This window comes from Mirounga leonina, unplaced genomic scaffold (assembly GCF_011800145.1).
Source record: "Mirounga leonina isolate KUSES-001 unplaced genomic scaffold, KU_Mleo_1.0 Mir_94, whole genome shotgun sequence".
NCBI classification, from domain to species: domain Eukaryota; kingdom Metazoa; phylum Chordata; class Mammalia; order Carnivora; family Phocidae; genus Mirounga; species Mirounga leonina.
The window spans coordinates 13,187,768-13,212,947 of NW_023270855.1; the positions used below are offsets into that span (position 1 = coordinate 13,187,768).

The following is a 25,180-nucleotide window of genomic DNA, read 5'->3' on the forward strand; positions in this document are numbered from 1 at the left end:
TTAATTTCCCCAAGCCCCACTCAATATTCTCGATCACAAAATGGGGACAATGCAAGGGAGATCAGAGAAAATGCGTGCCTGATACATAACAGGCATTCAATAAATTCTAACATTATTACACATACATTTCTAAAATTAAGAAATGTTCTAACACTCTGATGATGAGAATTTCAACTGGTGGACTAAGTTGGGTGGGGGAGGAATCTTTCCATTTCCTTTAAATCCAGCATATGCTCCATCTCTACCTTCAATGTAAGTATTTTTAGGAAGGTACATCTTTTGACAAAAATAAGCTGCAGAACCCCAATGTTTATAGCAGCAATGTCCACAATAGCCAAACTATGGAAAGAGCCTAGATGTCCATCAACAGATGAATGGATAAAGAAGATGTGGTACATATATACAATGGAATATTATGCAGCCATCAAAAATTTGAAAACTTGCCATTTGCAACGACGTGGATGGAACTAGAGGGTATTATGCTAAGCGAACTAAGTCAATCAGAGAAAGACAATTATCGTATGATCTCACTGATATGTGGAATTTGACAAACAAGGCAGAGGATCACAGGGGAAGGGAGGGAAAAATGAAAAAGATGAGACCAGAGAGGGAGATATACCATAAGAGACTCTTAGTCTCAGGAAACAAGCTGGAGTGGAGGGGGGTGGGGGGGTTGGGGTGGCTTGGTGATGGACATTGGGGAGGGTATGTGCTAGGGTGAGCGCTGTGAATTGTGTAAGACTGATGAATCACAGACCTGTACCCCTGAAACAAATAATACATTATATGTTAATTTAAAAAAAGACCTCAAAAAAAAAAAAAATAAGCTGCAGAAAGCAATCCTAAACCAAAAAGAAACCACATTACAAGAGGGAATGATCTGCCTATGTTAGTGCAGATCACTGTAAGTTTCTCACATCTGTCTCAACCCTGTAAAACAATGGTCTATTCAGAGGCTTTCCTCCCCTCTCTCTCCCGGAATTAGTTACCAGTCTGCTTCTCTCAGTTATCCAAGGATAAAAACCCCTGGGTTCAAGACACATCCAGAAATAATACCAGCACAGACAACATGCCAATCCTAGGCATCCAAACTGCCCTCAGCACCGTTCCTAGGTCTCTCTTCCCCTCCATCCACACCCTCCCTACATTTCTTCCCACCTTCTGTTCTTCCTTGTTTCATGCCTGTGCTGCACCCCTCCAGAGATCTCCAGAGCACCGCACAGGTTCTATAGGTAGTCTCCCAAACACAGCACTGGACAATCTACTTGGAAGGAGGGTTTAGACTTCTTAAAGAGGTATTTGTTCTTGCCACTAAGTAGTTGTCTCTGCTAATACAGACAGAACTGAAGAAAGAAAAAAATGTCCAAGTGGGAAAAATCAATACGTTCAATAAAATAAGACACAACGTCTTCCAACAAATACAATTTTTTTCCTCTACTCAAAACCTCATACTGAAAGGACTCAACTTTAGTAAATCACAAAGCTGTGTTTCTTGGGTTTAAATGACATAAAGGTTACTGTTTAAGAGAGAAAATTCTCATGGACATTCCTCTTACTCCCAATTTCCAGTGGCCTCAGTTTAAGAAGCACTCATCTAAAATATTAAGTTCCTACGCTTAGATGAAGTGCAAAAGGGGCAACTCAGTGTTTGCTGACATGTCTACACAGAAACATCAAGTCAGTCATCAAGAAGGCATATATTCCGTATTAAAAACTAATTAAGTACCACCAGCTCTACCAAAGAGTATTTGTCTAAAAAGACATAAAAGGTAAAATTAGAAAATATTAGAGAATAAATACCTAAGAACCTCTCTTAAAATACTGTCACATCTGTAATACTGTTGAAAGGTTTAATGATAACCAAGCCTACATAACTACTGAATGAACATTCCATGCATTGACCTTATAGACCATTTGAAGAGTTCACTTTTTCTATAAGAATAAGCATACTTTTTTAAAGAGAAAACTCTCCAATTCATTTTACTTTTTACTAAATACATAAATACCAAATGTGTTCACTTGAGTTCGCCCATCGGTCCTTAGATAACTTCCGCCACAAAGCCAAATTCCAGTCTTAAAACCATTCTTCATGATTTTTGGGTTCAAGAGTGAGGCACAGATTGGTAAAAAGGTAGTGAGGTACTAACTACACCTGGGCCCACTGATCGAGGTTGCTTCACCCTTGAACAGAATGTGACTTGGTCTGTTAAACCCCTCAAGCATATTCTAAGGAATGGCCCATGCTGTAAGGCAGTGAACTGACAAATCTTTCTGAAGGATTTTCTGGCCATGTCTCTCAAAGATTTTCAACAGGCGCAACTTTGATTTAGCAATTTCATTTCCAGAAATTTCTCCTAAAAAGATAATCTTGCACACAAACAAGTCTGTAACAGCTAGTTTCAGTACTATAAAAACTGTCAGGATTCCGAATACCACCCACCCCACAAGGATTGGCTATGTAAAATTACAGCGCTGGCATAGGTGGAAGAACCATGTGGCCAATAAAATGAAAATAAAAGATTCTTATTTATTCATTACATATTAAGTGAAAAAAAAGTGAGTTAAAGAAAGAGGAGACAGCAGTACATTTCCATTGATACTTCAAAATGTAGAAACACAGGAATATAATGGGGGGGGACACACCAAATATAAACCAAGATCATATTTGAGGAGTAAGATTTAGGGACTGTATTTTTTTCCTTTTTTTACTCATGTATATTTTGCAATTATTTTTCTATCATACTCATGTGTGTTATTTCTTCAAAAACCTCATCATATCTCTGTGACAAATAGCCTTGATTTTTTCAAAAGTCATCTTAAATGGTAACGTTTTCAAAATTTAAAACCTAATAATTTAAATACCTTTTGCTCTTTTCCCTTACACACTGGGTTGAGGACTGTTTTGAATTTTTTTTTTTTAAGATTTTTTTTTTTTTTTAAAGATTTTATTTATTTGACAGAGAGAGATACAGCGAGAGAGGGAACACAAGCAGGGGGAGTGGGAGAGGGAGAAGCAGGCTTCCCGCCGAGCGGGGAGCCCGATGTGGGGCTCGATCCCAGGACCCTGGGATCATGACCTGAGCCGAAGGCAAACGCTTAACGACTGAGCCACCCAGGCGCCCCTTTTTTTAAGATTTTATTTATTTATTTGACAGAGACATAGCGAGAGAGGGAACCCAAGCAGGGGGAGTGGGAGAGGGAGAAGCAGGCTTCCCGCCAAACAGGGAGCCCGATGTGGGGCTCGATCCCAGGACCCTGGGACCATGACCTGAGCTGAAGGCACACGCTTAACGACTAAGCCACCCAGGTGCCCTGTTTTGAATTTCTAAGGAAGAAATAACACTTAATGCTACGGTCTCTATCACCGTGGTTCACCATGGATATTACCATGCTCCTTAAGCAACATCAAGGTCAATCTTATCATAGCCACCTGTTATTTTATTTCAGAAAAACAGAGAAACCATTATTCAGTTACTACAGAAAGGTCACTGGAACAGTGGGGAAAGGTTATTTCAGGTCAACAAACTCTACACTGTGTAATACAATAGGGAATTAAGGCTTCTGAAAACAAGCAATATAGGACCCAGGCTTCGGGAGACAAGAGACTTGCTATTCCTCTGGCTTTTCCTAGCTTGTCAAGACTATGACTTAATGTAATTGACCGTTTCTCACAACCAAAGCAATGCAGGTCAAAATGCTGTCAGCAAACAGTAGTCAAGGTCTTTGAACACATTATGTGATTTGTGGGTGGGAGAAAGCTCATTTTGCCAAAAGACTTTTGAGAAGTCATGACCAGAAGAGTTAGGATCCACTTAGTCCTGCAGAGGGAATGAACACACAGTAACCAGCCACTAGATGTCATTCTCCCTCAGAATGCTGTTTACATGTTGCTTATCCTAGTCAAAAGGAAGTCAAGTGGTCTAGACAACTAATTCCTTAAATGGCATTAATTTAAAATAATCTGACCTTTGATTGGGGTGCTGCACAGTTGTTGACAAAAATAAAAATGAAAACCCACTGGAGACTTGCCATCAACCCCCAAAAGCAAGCAGCTGGCCAAAATACAACATTTTAATGACTGTACTAAAACACGTACATGACTTCTGGACACTAGAGGGGAAAAAAAGGTCCAAAGAAGCAGGAAAGTAGGAAATGCACAAAGTCAACATCCAAGTCACATCAGTACTCCTAAATCAGGGGAAAGTACTAGTTTTCTTTGTAAAAAATGTTTTAAAGAACCAACAGCATGAAAGAGCTATTTCATTTTCTTTCTTTTTTTTTTAAATAAGGAGTTCAGAGTTCTTGATCACCTTCAAGATTGCATTTTTTCAACTGTGCAGTTTTTTGCACAGTTCATTCATGGGAAGGAGCACTGAAAGCAATTTCCATTGACACTTCATCACAGGTTGCAAACAGGTGGCTAAAGAACCCCATCCAGCTTGAGACATTATTGTACTGAATGGATGCTTTAAACTTCAATTGAATTAGTTGCCAACATTTTTTTAAAAATTGAGATATTAGATACAAAGCATGAATTTTTAGCTTCTCTTGAAAAAAGTAGAAGATGTGGCAGCAGCTCTGGGCCCAGGTTCCCATGCAGCAACAGCAAGGGGACAGAACGGCCCCCTCTGGACCCACAGACATGCACACTCCACTTAGCAACCAGGCCCACCAAGTTCCTTTTATTCCAGTTGGCTTCCTGCATGGTCAAGAGGAATCTGATTTTACAATTCCTGCTGTAAAAAGCATAGGAAAAGGAAGGTTTTTGAGATGTACTCTTTTTTTTTTTTAAGATTTTATTTATTTATTTGAGACAGAGAGAATGAGAGAGAGAGAGAGAGCACATGAGAGGGGGGAGGGTCAGAGGGAGAAGCGGGCTCCCTGCCGAGCAGGGAGCCCGATGCGGGACTCGATCCAGGGACTCCAGGATCATGACCTGAGCCGAAGGCAGCCGCTCAACCAACTGAGCCACCCAGGCGCCCCTTGAGATGTACTCTTAAGATCTGATTGAACAGAATGATTTTCATATCAGAAAAAGAAAAGTCCGAACTACAGAAGACGTACTTCTTCCAAGATAACCCCACAGGCATAAGCACTAAATAGCTAATTAGAGAGATGTGCAAGATTAAACAATCTTGCCCAACCCATTCAGCTAGATTCCCATAGTCCCAGCACAGACGTCAGGAGGACCCTGGGTCATCACAAAGTTGGGGGAGGCGGGGGGTGCTACTGATATTCAGTGCACAGGGCTCAGGATGCTGGATGCCCCAAAATGCATGGTACCATCCTGTATAAGGATAAAGCATTATTAATCCTGTACAGTTGTATGTCTGGTTGTCATTTACATGGGTTAAAAGGCTGTCTGCAATTTCTGGGTCTAGCTCCTAACTCCACTTTACATATCAACACAAAGCATAGTTTTACATGGTTTAATTACCATTAATACATTTACCCAAAATGCAAGGGCTATTTAATAAAGGGAAGAGTGTACTTTGCATTATTTGTAACACTACCAAGATCTGCTGACCATTTTGGAAAATTACTTACAAAAAACATGCTTTTTAGCAGCCAGTACTACACACCTACCTGAGTCACAGTCTTTGGTTGCCTCAGAGTTTATACAAACAGGAGTGAACATTTACTTCCTTAAGTCCCCTAGAGTAATCCTGCCCAAGCATTAACTAAAGTACACGATTATAAGATTTATTACTTTCCTTTTATTTCTCCTTCATAATTCATTTTAAAAAAATCTGGTGTCTTCAGAGGTTGTATTATTTATGAATGTTATTTCATGTTCATATAGTTACATCGTATTTTCTATTAAGAGGTAGTCTGTTGAGGTTGAGAATGTCTGCCCTAAAATCATGAAAATAATGATGCAATCCCTTAAGTATTCAAACCAACCTATTTGTTTCTGTTCTCTCTTCTTCTCCTACCCTCTGACTCCCACAGATGCCTCAGAATGAGGCTTGTCACTTCTTCTTCCTCCAGGAAGCCCTCCCTGACTACCACATCGCCCACACTTACTCACAGAGATGGATTTGGGTGCCCCATCTAGGTGTTCCCACAGCCTCCTAGGTGCTTTTAGGTTCACCCCTTAATAGTACTTGCCACACTATCTTGTCACCACTTCTTTATTCCTTATTAACTCTTGAGCTCCCAGAGGGTTCAGATGCTGTCACAGTTTTATCCCAATTCCCTAGCACTGTGCTCCTTCATTCAACAAATATTTCTTGAGCACCTACTATGGGCCAGATACTATCACAGGCGCTGGGGACACAGCGGTGAACAAGCCAGCCATTGCTTCTCATCGTGGGGAGCTGTCATTCTAATGAATGAAAGAGGATAATTAAGGGAAGTACTACATATAATTGCAGACTGTCATCAGTGCTGAGAAAAATAGTGTTGCAGTGGAGGAAAGCCAGCAGGGCATCGCTGAGATAAGGGAGGGGAGGTGAGACCTCGCTGAGATAACACTTAAACAGAGATATGAAGGAGGCAAAGGTCTTCACCTAGGAAAAGTCAGGAGAAGAAAGTTCTAAGTTGACAAACTGGAAGCACAAAGGTACAAAATTGTTAAGAGACTATGGTGCTCAAAAAAATGAAGTGAAATAAAGCTACTAGAGCAGAGTGAGTGCAGTTCAGAAGGCTCAGAGGAGAAAGCAGGGTCCAGCAAAGCATAACGTCTAGATTTCATTTTAAATGCAATGGGAGTTACCGCCTGTGTGTTCTCACCCTGGACAAGCTCACTGAGTTTAGGAACCAGGTCTTTTCATCAGACCTAGAGCACCTAACCCCATCCAACATGGTACACACGGGACCAAGAAGGCCCTCCACAGGACCCTTCCTTTTACCAAATGCAGCTGGTTGTGACTTTGCCAAAAAAAAAAAAAAAGAAAAAAAAGAAAAGAAAAGAAATTAGTCAAGGAGAGCCAGCGTGACAGATGACCTGGTAAGCTCCATGGTGCTCACAGATACTCTACGTCTTTAACTATTACCAGTAAGTCTCAAAAGAGACCTTTGTTTTCCATTCCATTAGTAAATATTTGAGTGCCTACTGTGTGTTATAGGCATGACAGAGACAGCAATGTGCAAACCTGACACAAATCTGTGCCCTCAAATAGTTTACATACGAGTGGGGGTAGCCAGCTGATAAAATACATTAGAAAGATTATGATAAATGACATTGAGAAAAATAAAGCAAGAAAGGGGCATAGTGAATGGGTTGCAATTTTAATACTACTACATTGGATATATGTCATGTCCTTCTAAATATCTCAAAGTAGTTCCACACAAATTAGCCTCACCAAAGAATTAGGTCATCTAGATACGAGACACTAGAAAACTATGTCATTGTTTTACAGATGGAGAAATATGCTCAGAAAGGCCCCGAAACTCGCTCATGGTCACACAACACATCAGCAGTGGAATAAGCTTATATGCCAACTAATAGTCAAGATATATACAGTGCTAAAATTTATTAAGCACTTACTACGTTGCAGGCACTGTTCATGTGCCTTTTATGTTTCATTTCACATAATTCTCACAACAATCTCTTGATGTGGATATTATTACCATTCTCATTTTAGAAGCAGGTAATGAAGGCACCAAAGAGCTAATTAACTTTCCCAAGATCAGTACTGAGTGAGTGATACAGCCAGGATTTGCTTCCAGAGCTTGTGCTCATAACCAGTACTCTAGCTAGAGTCACCCCAGAAAGGGAATGGCTAAGAAAACAGTAACTCTCAAGGGATCCCAGGTTGACTCCAACCCATCTCTTCTTAGGGTCAACTCCCTTTTACCCCGTTATCAAGGACATAGGAAAGCCTGTGCCCAGAGCTGGAGGGTTGCAAAGCTAACCCACTTCACTCAGACACAACCCAAGTGGCCGTTCCTAAGACCCCCATCATGGAGAGGTCCCTCGCAAATACGTACGTGCAGTTTGTTGAGCAATACGGCATCTGTTGTGCTGTTGGCCCCTGGCTTGGCAGCTTTCCAGAACTGCTTCTGGGCAGAGTAGCGATTCATGGGACATAGCTTAAAGAGGCAATCTAGAAGTGAAACAAATAAAAATCATTTTTGAGGAAGTATATGCATTCAACCTATGAAAAAACATTCTACGTATGTATAAATGACAAGTTACAAGGCCCTTTTAGGAACCTTTCCTCTGACCTTTAATCTATACCACCACAATGTGAGGTGCCAGGTGAGGAAACTGAGGCTTTCAGAAAGTAAGTCAATTCAATGGCCATTGTCACACAGCCAGTTAGGGGCAGATCTAGGACTCGGAGTTCAGGGCTCTTAAAGCTACCCCATAGTGATCTCCTTTCCTTCATGATGGGCAGACAGAAGGATGGACACCCTAGTAATATGCAACAACACAAGCATTTTCATATGTAAATATAACTCTCTTCCATACAACTACATTAAAAAAAAAAAAAAAAAACTACAGAAGGGGTGCCTGGGTAGCTCAGTGGGTTAAGCGTCTGACTCTTGATTTCAGCTCAGGTCTTGATCTCAGGGTCGTGAGTTCATGCCCCATGTTGGGCTCCATGCTGGAACCTACTTAGAAATAAATAAATACTAAAGAATCTTTTTGGCAGGGACCTCTTAGGGCAGTGGTCTCTTGAGCACCATATACAAGATGATTCTCGGGAACAGAAATAAACTATCAGGGGGGCTTGCACTGAAACAGCACAAGCCTTTGTCCCTCAGTGTCGGTGCATCATGATGTGTTTCCATGTGGGTATGCCTGGGCTCATACGACTTCATATATCATCTTAGGTAGTAGAACTGGCCCTCACGTGCAGAGAAAGGGGAACCCTCCTGCACTGTTGGTGGGAATGCAAGCCGGTGCAGCCACTCTGGAAAACTGTATGAAGGTTCCTCAAAAAGTTGAAAATAGAGCTACCCTACGACCCAGCAATTGCACTACTGGGTATTTACCCCGAAGATACAAATGTAGTGATCTGAAGGGGCACGTGCACCCCAGTGTTTATAGCAGCAATGTCCACAATAGCCAAACTATGGAAAGAGCCAAGATGTCCATTAACAGATGAATGGATAAACAAGATGTGGTGTATATATACAATGGAACATTATGCAGCCATCAAAAAACAAAAACAAAAAAACCCTGAAATCTTGCCATTTGCAACGATGTGGATGGAACTAGAGGGTATTATGCTAAGCGAAATAAATCAATCAGAGAAAGACAAGTATCATATGATCTCACTGATATGAGGAATTCTTAATTTCAGGAAACAAACTGAGGGTTGTTGGAGTGGTGGGGGGTGGGAGGGGTGGCTGGGTGATAGACATTGGGGAGAGTATGTGCTATGGTGAGCGCTGTGATGAATCACAGACCTGTACCTCTGAAACAAATAATACATTATATGTTTAAAAAAAAAAGGGGGCGCCTGGGTGGCTCAGTTGGTTAAGCGACTGCCTTCGGCTCAGGTCATGATCCTGGAGTCCCGGGATCGAGTCCCGCATTGGGCTCCCTGCTCGGCAGGGAGTCTGCTTCTCTCTCTGACCCTCCCCCCTCTCATGCTCGCTCTCTCATTCTCTCTCTCAAATAAATAAATAAAATCTTTAAAAAAAAAAAAAGAAGAAGAAGATAGTAGGAAGGGAAAAATGAAGGGGGGGAAATCGGAGGGGAAGATGAACCATGAGAGACTATGGACTCTGAGAAACAAACTGAGGGTTCTAGAGGGGAGGGGGGTGGGGGGATGGGTTAACCCAGTGACGGGTATTAAGGAGGGCACGTTCTGCATGGAGCACTGGGTGTTATATGCAAACAATGAATCATGGAACACTACATCAAAAACTAATGACGTAATTATGGTCACTAACATAACATAATAAAATAAAATTAAAAAAAAAAAAGAACTGGCCCTCACACAACAGACAAGTGGCTTCAAAGTATTTCTGCAAAGAAATCCAAACATCGAAGATAATTGTAATGCAAATCGAGCACAAGATAATTGTAATGCAAACCGAGCACGTAAGAAAAAGGCACAATCAACCCTTGTTGCATTCCTCTTGTGAGCCACTAGACAGGGAAAATAATGATGATCTAAAAAAGAAAATCTGAAATCACCTAGATAATAAACCTGATAAAACCATTTAAAGCACTGTCTCTAATGATGAGCCTAACCCTACAGCACCTCTGTGCCTTATGGTAGGATAATCATAATAGGATAATCATGATAGGATACTACGCTGTTTAATCTTCATCTTTTCATCAATGTTTATTTTCCTGTTTTTATAATGTATACAATATATTAGTACTGTAACACATATATAGAACTTTTAAATATTTACATAGACATAGTTTAGATGTATACTTGTCAAATATTTTTGATAGGGACATGCTACCAAAAAAGTTTAGAAATAATTGCTCTAAAAAACTAACACAAAAATTGACACTTATTCCCTAAGAAGTTTACATTTTGACATAATTGGGTTTTTAAAAGGTTAAGTATTAGGGCGCCTGGGTGGCTCAGTCATTAAGCGTCTACCTTCGCCTCAGGTCATGATCCCAGAGTCCTGGGATGGAGCCCTCCATTGGGCTCCCTGCTCCGCGGGAAGCCTGCTTTTCCCTCTCCCACTCCCCCTGCTTGTGTTCCCTCTCTCGCTGTGTCTCTCTCTCTGTCAAATAAATAAATAAAAAATCTTAAAAAAAAAAAAAAAGGTTAAGTATTTATAGAGTAAAATTAATAACTCTGGAATGAAAACCCAGGTTTGGAAAAAGTATACTCTGAAGTATTTCAGAACGAGCTTCTAAGGACATTCAATCTAGTAACCACACACTTATTCTCATCTGTTCACTGAAACAGATTCTCTTAAAGGACCTCAAACAGGAAAATACCTAGTTATAGTCTACACCAAATAACTCTTTCAAAGCAACAAAAATTCATTTGCTATCAAGTATGTAGACACTAGGACTTTGCTCTAATTCAGATCACCATTTCTTCTGTTGGGATCATTGAATTTTTAAAAAGTACTACACAATCCCTTGACACTGTTCAGGAAAAAAAATAAAAGATCATTTAATTGTAGAAATAAAAAGTACTTTCCCCCTTTCTGTAATCTCCTTCTTCACTAAATATTTCTACCTAATCACAAGCAGTTATAAGTTAAATATAAAACCACTGATGCCTACCCTTATCAAGAACATAATCCACCTACTCAAAGTAATCATTAGGGCATATGAAAGATGCCATCTAAAAATCATTAGAAAACAAAGGACACTGCAGGTAACCTATTAAAAGATAGAGCTGTTGTCTCCACCTCTTATGAAAGCCACACGTCACTGTCATTTACTGTCTCAGTGGCAACTTAATGACATCACTGAGACAGTATTCCTACCAGTTTCACATATGTGAACCCCCCCCCATTTACCCCATGAACAAGCACACACAACCATGAGACTATTGGTCAGCTTAGGTCCTAGCTTTGGTGGTGGGCAGAGGTGGGCTGGACAATGGTGACTTCCTTGATAATCACATGACTTTAAAAAAAGGCATTCAAAACATGAATGCCATCAGTATTAGTATTTGACACAGAACTTACTTTATGGGCCAAATTAGGTAAACAATTTCAAACTTCATCAATAATGAGAGTAAAGCAGTCTATTTTTTTCCTCTAACACACTTCATATGATAATAGCTAAATGGTATGAATTGCAAACAAAAGAATTTAAGTTGGTTCTAGGAACAATCAGGCTGGAATCATAATGCCAAGGGATTAACATGAAATGGAAAGTACCATTCTACAAGTGTTCATGGGACAGCCAAGTCAAACACCCGACTTAAATAAATGGGCCACAACACAGGCTCAAAACTTCAGGGGACTTTCCCTTCATCTAGGATGACAGTGTCAATTTAAATACTATCAATCCAACCAAAGTCTTGCCGTAACTTCCACACCAACTATTTTCCTTGGACAAAACAAAGCATTGCATTGGATTAAGCGTATTTACAACCAACCAGCTATGTAAATATAAGAGATGCTAACAAACTAGTAACAAAACCAAATTAGCCTTGCTGATTTTGTCCTGTCTTCCCAGTTGCTTAGCAACTGATTCAAAGAGAAAATTAAATTAAGCAATTCAAATGTGATGTTAAACTAACCTTCCAAAATTCTGCAAGTCAGCGGCTCCACATTGCCCTTTGCTATTTGGATGGCACAGCAGGGCAAAATTAAAGTTCCACTGGATTCTAATACTGTGCCAAGTATAGAAATACATAAATACAGGAAATCCAAAAGAATATATATATTACATATTTGAGAGAGGGGAGTACATGTATGTGTATGTGTATATATATATATGTATGCATGTACATACACGCACACACACAGTGGTTTGATCTCACCCCAAAGAAATGCCACAAAGAATACCTTATGTGACAAGTGTTATTTTAGGCCTTTGAAGAATAAACTAAGCTTTCAAAAAATTACTTCTGAATATTCCTAAGCTTTAGCAGATGCCATACTGGGCTAACACAGAAGAAATTAGTCGAACAGAGGGTTGGGTTACATGCTGAAGGGCTCAGTGGGCTGGAACCCAAACAGAACAGGCCATGGGAGACCTTCAGCATCCCAGAACTTGGTTGGAGGGAGAAGGGTCAACTACTTGAGGATGCATTAACTATGAAATGAGCACTTGTGGTGTCCAGTTAAGAGAAGAGGAAGTCAAGGGGCACTTGGGTGGCTCAGTTGGTTAAGTGTCAGGCTCTTGATCATGGCTCAGGTCTTGATCTCAGAGTCATGAGTTCAAGCCCTGCATTGGGAAAACCAACCAAACAAACAAAAACAAAACAGAAAGAAGAAGTCAACAGGTGTTCATGGAGCCCTCTGCAACAAGGTCCCTGGGGGAGAAAGCAAAAGAAGCCCTCTCAGAGGGAGCCACCTTAGGGACTAAGTCAGATAATAAAGGCTGCCAGAAGAACAGCCAAAACCCCACTCTCTCCACACCATCCTGCACCTACATCCCTAGATTTTTGAACTCTAGAATGAAAGCCTCCTGAGTGCAGAGATTTTTGTCAGTTTGGCATGCACTCGTAACCCAGGGCCTAGGAGTACAGAAGGAGTGCAGTGATAGCTGCTGAGTTAGTGACTATATTGTGCTGTAATCTCTACAGCTCCCCAAGTCATGACAGGTATGTCCTCTCAAGACACCTCCAGTCCTAAGCCCCCAGGAATCTATTCATGGACGCAATTACCATTTACTAATGTGCCTACTGTGTGCTGGGTGCAGTACAGGGTGCTGAAAATACAACACTGCACCCAACTTGCAAGTTTCTTAATGACAGCAAAAAACTAAAGATGCAAGTTGAATGACATCAAGTCAAAAGTATGTGGAGGGAAGCCCAGTGGGGCTGCTGTGGAGAAGCAGCATCTGACCCAGGGTCATCAGGATGGGCACCCCCGGCACAGTGGCATCTGACAGAGAGACGAAGGGTGTGGGGGAGCCGCCTTGATAAACACCTGGTGGCAAAGCCTTCCAGGCAAGATGACTAGCAAGTGCAAAGGCTCTTAAATAAAAGAAATTTTGAAAAGATTAAAAAAAAATAGAAAAGATGGCCTGAAGGTACTGGGCAACAGGGAGAGTTACAAGAGATGTGGCCAGAGAAGCAAGCAGACACTGCGTCATGCAGGGTGGTGTAGACCCTGGGGAGGCATCTAATTTTTATTCTAAAAGCAGTGAGAAGCTACCAAAGGACTTTAAGCCAAGAACCTCCTAAGGGAGCCTTCTTTCTGGTGTTGATGCCTACTAAGAAAGGGAAGGCTGGGGAGGAGTGGATTTGGGGAGAAAAGTAGAAATCAGTAATTTCAACTATGCTTCGTTTGAGATGCCTATGAAACATCCAAGCTGAAATGTTGAGTAAGCCATCCATCACCTAGCAGGTTGGAAATACAGGAGTTATTTAAGGAGTGTGGGAGGGGGAGGGGAGGGATGCTGAAGAGGAGAAAGGTTGAGGAAGTCAGCATTACAAATAGAACGGAGCTACCCATCTTTGACTAGGGAGGGCAGAAAAAAAGACCCCTCCTCTCTCCTTTCCCTTCCCCCAAAAGAAAACAGTAAAACCTAAATCCATCCCCTACGAAACTCAGTTCCATCTTCCCAAGTTGCAATAAATGAAGATGGAAAGAGGATGGAGGGGTGGAACTTGATAGAGAGAAGTGAAGCCTGAGTGTCTGCAGAAGGGTATCAGGGAGAAGGAAGACAATTTGCCCAGTGGAACCCTGGAAAAGCTCAGGAACCCAGGAGGACATTGTGCAGGGCACATCACTGCCCAAGCCGGAGCAAGGACAAAGCGCTCCAGGGGCTGAGAGCATGGTGCTGAGGACCAGGAGTGAGAGATGATTCCATCCCCTGCCACATGGAAACATACTGAGGCTTTCAGAGGCAGAGAAGACTTAGTACACGCTATGAAAGAGTTATGTAAACAAAGAAAACATTATTACTAACTCCACAGGAAAGCTGCACATTAAAATCTAGTATGTCAGTAGCTCAACAGTGAACAATATTTACATAGTCATAAAAATCTAAGACTGACATTATTAGTCTAGCCAAAAAGAAGTGGTACAACTCTAATGGGAGGATGGAAGAGGAGCAGAAGAGTGTCGGAAAGCCAACCTCATCTACAATAATGGGAAGTCAGCAGAAGATATTTATAATAGGTTCATCTACAGACATCAAGAGATACACATCATCTAGAAATACAGGGGTAAATACCAGTAGAAAATGTTAAAATATTCTAAATTGTTGCCTCTGGAAAGTGGGAGGCAGGAGGTGTCAGACACAGGACTGTTATTTTTATTCTGCATTTTATCAATATTTGAACTTCTTTGAGGCGAAATTCACATAACATAAAAATAACCATTTTAAAGTGAACGATGCAGTGGCATTTAGTAGATCATAATGTTGTGCAACCACCACCTGTACCTGGTTCCAAAACATTGTCATCACCCACAAAAGAAAGTCCCTATCTATGAAGTTCATTCCCAACCCTCAATATTTCATTTTTTAAAGAATGTGCACCTATCAATGAAAATGTGTAACTTTCTAAAACAACCTTTTTGTACTCAAGGGCATCTCAATTCTGAGTTACCACTCCACAAATGAGTGACAAAAGGCAGCAAGCTGGATAATGCCAGGGAGCAGTGGGGATACAGAACCCTTCTGCACTGTTGATGGATACACAGACTAGTGTGGCTACTAGGGAGGAGTCAAGTTATATAGATACACAGAGCCTATAACATGTAATCCAGCAATTCTGCTACTGGGCAGACACCCCAAAGACAAGTCTCACAGGCCCTCGGGTCTCCCAATTTCAACTGAAGGAGAAGGTTCTAGGGAAGAGAGCCATGAGAAGGCACACCAGCTCTTAACTGTACTGGCTTGGGAGTAACACAAAACCTGTATCACCAGTCATTGCTGATAGCCAATCACATGACCTCATGGTGCTACAAGGAACTAAAATAAGTACTTCAGCTGAGTGCCAAGGAAGAAGGCATTTGCTGGGTACCTAGCAAACCTCTATGGTTGTCTGTCCTTCAGAATGCCAAGGATCCATTTCACCCTCTCTACCACCATCCACTGGCCAGTGTTGCAGCAGTTAACTAGACAAAAACAGTCCCTTCTCTCATAGAATTTGAGCTCTTCAAACCTACTTCAAGGACCAGAAACACAAATAATCAACAATCATTTTTTTAAAAAAATTCTTTATTCACCCACCATATATAAATGCAATTTTATATGGAGAGAAATCAAGGGGAGAGTTATGTAAGTTACAAAAACAAAAAATTTAAGTGTTGATCATTCATATATTGCCTTCTTTTGAAAAGGAGAAGGGCAGAGAATAAAAACTTCAAAAGAACAGAAGAAAAGGCAGAGTATTCCCCAGTAACGGAGTTAAGATTTAAAAAGAAGTATTGAAAGGGAAATAGTAAACAATCCATATTTCAAGTATTCTCCCAATTCAACTTTACTACACTGAAAGTTTCACAATGGTAGGACTAATCTGCCTTATTCATCATTCTGTCCCCATGGCATTCAGTAAAATACTGGGCCAATGCAGAAGAATGAAACTTGACCATTCTCTTATACCATACACAAAGATAAACTCAAAATGGATGAAAGACCTCAATGTGAGACAGGAATCCATCCAAATCCTAGAGGAGAACATAGGAAGTAACCTCTTCCACACTGGCCACAGCAACTTCTTTCAAGACATGTCTCCAAAGGCAAGGGAAACAAAAGCGAAAATGAACTTTTGGGACTTCATCAAGATAAAAAGCTTCTGCACAGCAAAGGAAACAGTCAACAAAACAAAGAGGCAACCCACAGAATGGGAGAAGATATTTGCAAATGACACTACAGATAAAGGGCTGGTATCCAAAATCTATAAAGAACTTCTCAAACTCAACACCCAAAAAACAAATAATCAAGTCAAAAAGTGGGCAGAAGAGATGAACAGACACTTCTCTGAAGAAGACATACAAATGGCTAACAGACACATGAAAAATGTTCACCATCAATAGCCATTAGGGAAATTCAAATGAAAACCACATTGAGATACCACCTTACACCAGTGAGAATGGCAAAAATTGACAAGGCAAGAAACAACAAATGTTGGAGAGGTTGTGGAGAAAGGGGAACACTCACACTGTTGGTGGGAATGTAAGTTGGTACAACCACCTTGGAAAACAGTGTGGAGGTGCCTCAAAAAATTAAAAATAGAGCTACCTTATGACCCAGCAATTGCACTACTGCATATTTACCCCAAAGACACAGATGTAGTGAAAAGAAGGGCCATATGCACCCCAATGTTCATAGCAGCAATGTCTGCAATAGCCAAACTGTGGGAAGAGCCAAGATGCCCTTCAACAGACGAATGGATAAAGAAGATGTCGTCCATATATACAATGGAATATTACTCAGCCATCAGAAAGGATGAATAATCCACTTTTGCATCAACATGGATGGGACTGGAGGAGATTATGCTAAGTGAAATAAGTCAAGCAGAGAAAGTCAATTAGCATATGGTTTCACTTATTTGTGGAACATAAGGAATAGCATGGAGGACATTAGGAGAAGGAAGGGAAAAATGAAGGGGGGGTAAATCGGAGGGGAAGATGAACCATGAGACTATAGACTCGGAGAAACAAACTGAGGGTTTTAGAGGCGATGGGGGTGGGGGGGATGGGTTAGCCCGGCGATGGGTATTAAGGAAGGCACATAGTGCATGGAGCACTGGGTGTTATACGCAAACAATGAATCATGGAACACTACCTCAAAAACTAATGATGTACTGTATGGTAACTAACATAACATAATAAAAAAAAAAAGAAAAAATATTGGGCCAATGAATAAATGGATACTCAAGGTGAAAGAATACTCCAAAATGGCAGTTCACAAAAGTAAAACCTACTCTTAATTCCAAGAAAAGCCTTCCATGAACAAGTAATTAACTCCAGTTCACTATTAAGAGGAAACCAGACTGTTGGTTGTGTCTGTTGCTTGCTAATCACATTTCCCAAGTCATGACAGGAGCCCTTTGAAGTTAAGTGACATTTTCCAATTGGGACTGCCAAATAAACCTTCCATTACCTGTCTGTAAAAAAATATACACGTTGTTATTAAGAGACAAAGGAAAACGCGGTAATTCTTTCCATTTAGGCAACCAGATGCTTTTTCTGAGTAGAAAACTCAGGACAGATACTGTTTAAGAGTACAAACTTACAAGTAGTAAATAAGCCCTAGAGATCTGATGCGCAAGACAGTGAATGTAGACAACAGTAGTGTACTATAATCATCAAATTTGCTAAGAGACAGAACTTAATTATTCCAATAAATAAAAAAAGGATAACTATGCAATGTGATAGATATGCTAATTATTGCTACAATGGCAATCATACCACAATATATAAATGTATCAAATTATCAAGTTGTATACCTTAAATTTATACAATGTTATATATCAAATATATTTCAATTTAAAAAAATACATGGAGGGGCGCCTGGGTGGCTCAGTCAGTTAAGCAGCTGCCTTCGGCTCAGGTCATGATCCCAGGGTCCTGGAATCGAGCCCCACGTTGGGCTTCTTCCTCAGTGGGGAGCCTGCTTCTCCCTCTCCCTCTGCCTGCCACTCCACCTGCTTGTGCTCTCCCTCTCTCTATCAAATAAATAAATAAAATCTTAAAAAAAATACATGGAAAAAAAAAGAAAACCCAAGCTGACTACAGGCAAGGCTATTTTCCTCTACCTTCATCATCTTTCCTGGTTGTAGGGTCATCATTCACAAACACATTAATAAAGTGGAAACACAGGTAGAAATTCCTACTTCAGCTCAACCAAGCAAATTTTTATTTACTTATTTGCACACATTATTGAAAATGGATCAGCTTTAACCCAGAGATAGAAAGTAAAAAATTTAGTTAAAAAGGCAAGGCCTCTTGGGGCGCCTGGGTGGCTCAGTCGTTAAGCATCTGCCTTCAGCTCAGGTCATGATCCCAGTGTCTGGGGATCGAGCTCCGCATCGGGCTCCCTGCTCAGCGGGAAGCCTGCTTCTCCCTCTCCCACTCCCCCTGCTTGTGTTCCCTCTCTCGCTGTGTCTCTCTCTGTCAAATAAATAAAATCTTAAAAAAAAAGGCAAGGCCTCTTCCCACTATACAAAAGTGCACACAAGTTTCTTCCAGCTGCAGCCTTAGCACAGGCATCTGCTAGCCCTTGGAATGTCAGATGTCCTGCCCTCTGCACCTGGACAGACAGAGGCAGAGACCCAGAGCCAGTTAAAGATCACTGTGACAGCAGGGTCAGATGTCCGGGGCAATATGCATAGTGTATCAATGAGGGGTGATGGGTCACTGCAACAGAGGCAGCACCCTCCCCGCCAAAAGGGTTCCGAAGCAAGTACCTTGCTGTGCCCCTACACCTCTCTTAGTGCCTGAGCCTGGTTGCCTCCCTATTGACTTTGTGAGCTACCCAATATTCTTCCAGCAGTTTGCTTTTTGGCTTATCTTAGTCCTAGCTGAACTGCAGTGTGAAAAACCACTGCACTCTGCTGGCAATGGAAATAAACAAAGGCTTTTACCGTCACCGAAGAGAATGCCAAAAAGTAAGAGACAGCAAATCTGGAAAGCTGGGTGTCCAGGCCTGGTTCCACCCTTCACTAGCTGAGCAGTGTTGGCCTCGTTACTCCAGTTCTCTTCCTCTAGCAAATGAGTCATCCCTATGGGACCACAGACCCTTGAGACCTGATGGAGTATGTGGAAGCCTATATTCCAGGTCAGGTAAGTCATAGGAAACTCAGACACGGAAGGGCTCAAGTGTACACTGCTCTACCATCTAGCTGAGTGGGTTTAAACCTCAGCTCTATCATGTTAGCTGTATGATCTTGGAGAAAATTATCTCATCTCTGTAGGTTTTTGTCTCTTGCCTATAAAAGGGCAATAACCACAACAGCTAACTACAAACTAACTTAGAAGATTAACTACTTCATTTAAAACTGTACAGATCCTGACACAGAGTAAACACTCAAATATTCACCCTTGTGATAGAATGGATAAACAAACTGCATATTCATTCTACACTGCAACGCTGGGAGGATACACTGCATTGGATAAACAGCTATTGTTATACACACATGGATGGATTTCACAAATTATTTTGAGCGAAAGAAGTCAAAGCAAAAAAAAAAAAAGAAGAATCCATTTATACTTAATGAATCTATGTGAATTCAAGAACAGGCAAAACTAATCTATAGAGTCTGAATACTGGTTACCTTTGTTGGGGGCTGGTATTTCCTGAGAAGGGGCACCTTCTGAGGTGCTGGAAGTGGTCTCTACCTCAATGTGGTTGGGGTTCATGAGAGAGAAAGAGAGAAAAACTGTGTGTGTGTGTGTGTGTGTGTGTAAAACTTCACCGAGATCTACATTTTAGGTACGTGTGTGTGTGTGTGTGTGTAATACCTCAATAAAAGATAAAAATGAAATAGCTGTTCTCACAATAAGGAGGATTAAACACATTTTCCCTTTATGTGAAAGGTTAACAATAGTGTCTGATTTCCATTGCTGGGAAAACATGCTTTGTTTTGTCAGGGTTTTGGGTTGGGCATTTGCTGGTTTATAATGGAGAGGAGGAAAGGCGCAACAGAGATTACATCACTGACTCCCCAAATGGCCTCAGTTATTTGCGTTACTCACAGGACACCCTGGGCAATGAGCATTCCCTGGCCCAAAGCCTAATACCCAGAGGGACTGTGACTGAGGGAGGCTTTTCTCTGCTGACTCCCTGTATTATCCAAATATAATACCATTAATAGGCAGCAATTTAAAAATGCAATCTGTAACGAAATGCTAGGACGTCTATTTGTTTCAAAATAATCAGGGAAAGGGGAATGGGGGATATAGACGAAACAAGATTGGCGATGAGTTTGTAACTATTAAACGTGGGTGTTGGGTGCATGGAGGTTCATTATATCATTATTCTCTCAGCTTATATAGGCTTAAAATTTTATGTAACAAAATCATCTGTGAAATTTCAAGTATGAAACTTTTATAAAAACCACACAAGTATTCACCAAGTTCAAAACAAGGTTGTCTTTAAGTTAAAAGGAAGGAAGGAGGGAAAGAAGGAAACCCTGTTTTATATATATATATATGACCTGATCCAATTTGCCAATATATTCTGTAAAGAAAGAGATGGATGGACTGGTCAAATAAGAAAGACAGTAGACCGGGGGCACCTGAGAATCTCAGTCAGTTGAACATCCCACTCTTGGTTTCGGCTCAGATCATGATCTCAGGGCCATGAGATCTAGCTCCCATGTGGGGCTCCATGCTGAGCACGGAGTCTGCTTGACATTCTCTCCTTCACCCCTCCCCCTCTGCACATGTGCTCTCTGCTCTCTAAAATAAATCTTTAAAAAAAAAAAAAAAAAAGGAAATACAATAGACTGAAGTGCACCTAAAAATGAGAGGATGCCCAGCTCTAGGTTAGATCTGTGAAGGGGTGCCTGGGTGGCTCAGTCGGTTAAGCGTCTGCCTTTGGCTCAGGTGCTAATCTGGGATCAAGCCACAAATCAGGTTCCCTGCTCACCAGGGAGTCTGCTTCTCCCTCTCCCCCTGCCGCTCCCCCTGCTTGTGCACGTGCTCGCTCTCTCTCTCTCTGTCAAATAAATAAGTAAATCTTAAAAAAAAAAAAAATCTGTGAATAGCACATAATTCCATGGACTTTGGAAAGCTTTGCTCTGATAGAACTCTACATCCTTGGCACCTCTCAGAGTTAAAGGCAAATGAAATTTCACTGTGTAATAGCCCTGGCTATTTAAACAACTACAGCACTTGTGAACCTCTGAGAATATGTCAAATCTTCTACAAAAGGGCATTCAGAAGGTCTGGAACATCTAGTCTGAAAGGAGTTACATAAGCTATTGGACTGGTCATCTGAGGATCCTGGAAAAATACTTTTCCCATTAGAAACTCCCATTACACAAAGGAAACATAGGCTGTCTCAAAGTAACTGGATTTCTCCTTCATTCAACAAACATTTCTTAAGCGCCTGTGTACTAGAGATAAAGAGTCAGTAAAATCTGGTCCTGAATGTCCTCGGGGAGAGAGAGGAGCCAACCGGTAACTCTAGAGTGTATGGAGTAGAGGGTCCCCTAATCCGATGTGGGAGAGATGGAAGAGTAAGTGAGAAAAGGCCCCTCAACAGAGCTTTGCCGGACCTACTGCTGAAGCCAATGGGCAGGGCAGGAAGAGGAACAGACAACAGAGAAAGAATCAGAAATCTGTTGCATTATATGCAGCATATTAGCCCCAGAATTAACTTACTTTGTGAAGTGGGCCAGACCTCCTGATATGGCCCACAGTTCACAATGAGAAAGGCTGATACCGCCAACCTGCTGCCCCCTAAGCTCCTCTACCTGGAGTCCTCAACACTGCGTTTTCTTCACTTTTTCTCCACCTGGTGTTCAAGAAATCACAATCTGCACCCATTTCTCCACAGAGAGATAAGAAGGCAAGTAAATACCAACAACCAAAAGAAGACGCAACCTCATTTGTCTCACTCTGGTCTTTTCTTTACTGGTCTCCACTGAAGACCCAGAAACCCAACTCTGAGCCCCCCAGTATTTCTCCCTAATGTGGGGATTTCCCAATCAGCCCCCACCATTTGTGAGCAGGGCCTCTCCTCCACATGTTTTTGACTTTTTACATATTACTCATACTGTCAATGAAGAGATTCCTTCCAAAGTGGCCCTTTCACTGACTCTAATCCAGTGAAAAGGAATTACTCAAACAAGAGTTCAAAGAGGTCATTATTTACCCTAAATGAAAAGTCACTTTCTGAATTCCATGACTTATGTTTCCTTTACCTACACTTTATTTTTATCTTTGCAAACACAGACTACCACCAAGCAGCATTTGGAAGTCAAAATATTTGCCAAGGATGAGGTTTATTAAACTTTTTCTCTCCCCAAAACACCTACCTGAAAGATACACATTGCCACCCAAGATACACATTGCCACCCAAAATAGTGCCTTATTATAATAGAGGTTCTCCAAGAAGCACTTCCAAAATGATAACCTCCGCCTCAAACAAGGTGATTATATCAGGGTTTCTCAACACTGTTACTACATGGTGGATGTCTCCTGTAGTTATTTGTTGTGGGGGCCTGTCCAGTACACTGTAGGATGCTTAGCACCACCTCTGGCTTGTACTTTTCAGTTGTCAGTAGTGACCCATCCCCCAGTTTCTTATGATCAAAAATGTCTCCAGATGTTGCCAAATGTCCTCTGGGTGGGGCAAAATTACCCCTCACTGAGAACCACAGGATTAAACCATCCTTCCTATCCTTCTTGAGAATCAGTGCCCTCAAGTTACCAAAAGTGACAAGATGGACTGATAAAGACAATAGAGAGAGGCAAAAAGCATTCTAGACTCTGATGAATTATGACTCAAAAGCAGCTATTTTGTTTGCTATACTTGAAATTCTGCCTGACAGCTGGAATTCTCTTCCTGTAACTGACTCCCCTGCCTAAAATCCTTTAGGGTTGTAATTCCCCGGCCCGGCTAGTCCTCAGAGTCACATGGATCCAGCCCCTCCCTCACACATTCGAATTCACTGGCCTGAAGGTGGGGCATGAGCAAGGTTTCCCACCCAAACTCCCCAGGTGACTTCCACTGAGAAGAGCTCCTTTAGGACTTCACAGAGCAGTAGTATGCTCAAACAGGGGTACAGCACCATCGCCAGGGGATTTTACTACCATACTGATGTCTGGATGGAGAGTAGGGCCTACGAATCCTCATTTTACCAAGTTCTCCAGGTGATTCTAATGTGAATGACCCCCCAATCACACTCTGAGAAACAGTGGCCTGCAGAATAAATGAATTCTAAAAACCGCACTTCTCACACTTTAATATGCAGACAAATCATCTAAGGATCTTGTTAAAGTGCAGGCACTAATTCAGCAGCTCTGAGCAGGGACCTGGAATTCTGCATTTCTAACAATCTCCCAGGTGATGGAAGTGCTGCTCTGGGGACCACTCTGCCTAGCAGGGTTCTAACAGACTCAAGAGACAACTAGCAACTTGGATTCCCAAGTCCTGTAGGTACATATATCAAAGAGCTTAGCAATGAAAACATTCAGATGCTTCAAATGTTCAGGCGTGGTAGAAAGAATGGTAGCCAGAAATGCGCGGCCCTTCATATGGCCCATCTCCAGCTTCACTTCTTCACAGCACTCCTCCACCAACGTCCCACTCCGGCCATTCCAAACTACTTACAATTCTCACAAACATGTGCCATATGTCACTCTTCCGTATCTCTACCAAGTTGTTCCCTCTGCCAGAAATTATCTTCCCATGCCATCATCTCAACCAGCAAAATCTTCATTTTCTGCCTAGGCCACTCTTCATCTATCATGCTTTAGGTTCACCTCATAGTTCAGCTTCCCAGGGAAGACTTGCGTGTCCTCCATCCTACCCCTCCCTACCATGCAGGAACATCATTCCCGCCCCCAGGATCCCAGAGTACCTTCACTCTAGGACTGCCTTATGACTTGTCTATGTAATGGGTATGTGGACTCCTGATTTAATCAGGGATCATCTAACACCGTTTTAAAATGTATTTGGTGGAAAGGTTCTTTTCTCTCCCTGGTTAAAAAAAAAAAAAATTGGGTAAGGCTCTAGTAACAGCAAGACATTGACTATCCTAGGTTGCAAATACTGCCAATTCAGAAATTACAATTATCTAGACCCATTAATGATCAAAGATCCAAATATTATTTCGAGCTAAGATTCCACTCTTCCCACTTCCTGTCTTATGCCTCCATCCTCCCCATCCTACTCCTATCTTGCCTACTTCACTTTGGACCCCATCTGGGTAGCAGCAGGAGATGTGGGAAGAAGGGTAGCAAAGTTCTTACTTGGCTGGAAGTATCAAGCTGGCTTCATACACCAGCCTTAAATGAGAGATGCTTAAAGCTGACTTTTTCAATCATTGGGGAATTTTTCTTAGGTTTTTATTTGTAAATAATGGCAAACTTACAGAAAAGTTGAAAGAGTAGTAATACATAAACTACTCTACCCAAAGTCACATTTTGTTAACACTTTGCCCATTTGCTTTATCATTCCTATTCTCTTTATATATACATATAGAATATAGAACATTTCATAGGTATGATATACATGAATGGCATATGAAATAATTTCCTGAACCATCTGAGACTAAGTTGCATTACATTATGCCCTTGACACTTCTTTCAGTGTCCATTTCCTAAGAATAAGGATATCCTCTAACATGACCACAGCACATTATCAGTTTCGGTACTATTAACACTGATCTTGTACACTTATCTAACTGGTAGTCCACATCTCTACTTTGTCATTTGATCCAACAATGGCCTTCTTAGCACTTTCCCCACTCCAGTTCAAGATCCAGTGAGGACCAGGGATTACATTTACTTGTAACGTTACTACAGTTGATCTTCATCTGTTATGACCATGACATTTAACAACACAATCCCCCATTTTTTTAAATCGAGTAGTTCAATTCCAGCTGGAATGCTACATAAAGGATACCATACCCTTCTCAGGGCATCACATCGGTAAGGACAAGGTGTCCCTCTGCTCTGGCTGGCACTTTTAACAGGCATCCTGGAGATC

General features: G+C 41.4%; 1 protein-coding gene across 2 annotated transcripts in view; it reads right to left on the reverse strand.

The window, feature by feature from the left end:
- ITPR1 (inositol 1,4,5-trisphosphate receptor type 1) overlaps positions 1-25,180 on the reverse strand; it is a 328,878-nt gene that overhangs the window by 201,054 nt on the left and 102,644 nt on the right. For both annotated transcript variants that reach the window (XM_034997067.1, XM_034997066.1), the window contains exon 5: positions 7,936-8,051. In XM_034997067.1, coding sequence (XP_034852958.1) covers positions 7,936-8,051 — 116 coding nt within the window. The remainder of the gene's footprint in view (positions 1-7,935; positions 8,052-25,180) is intronic.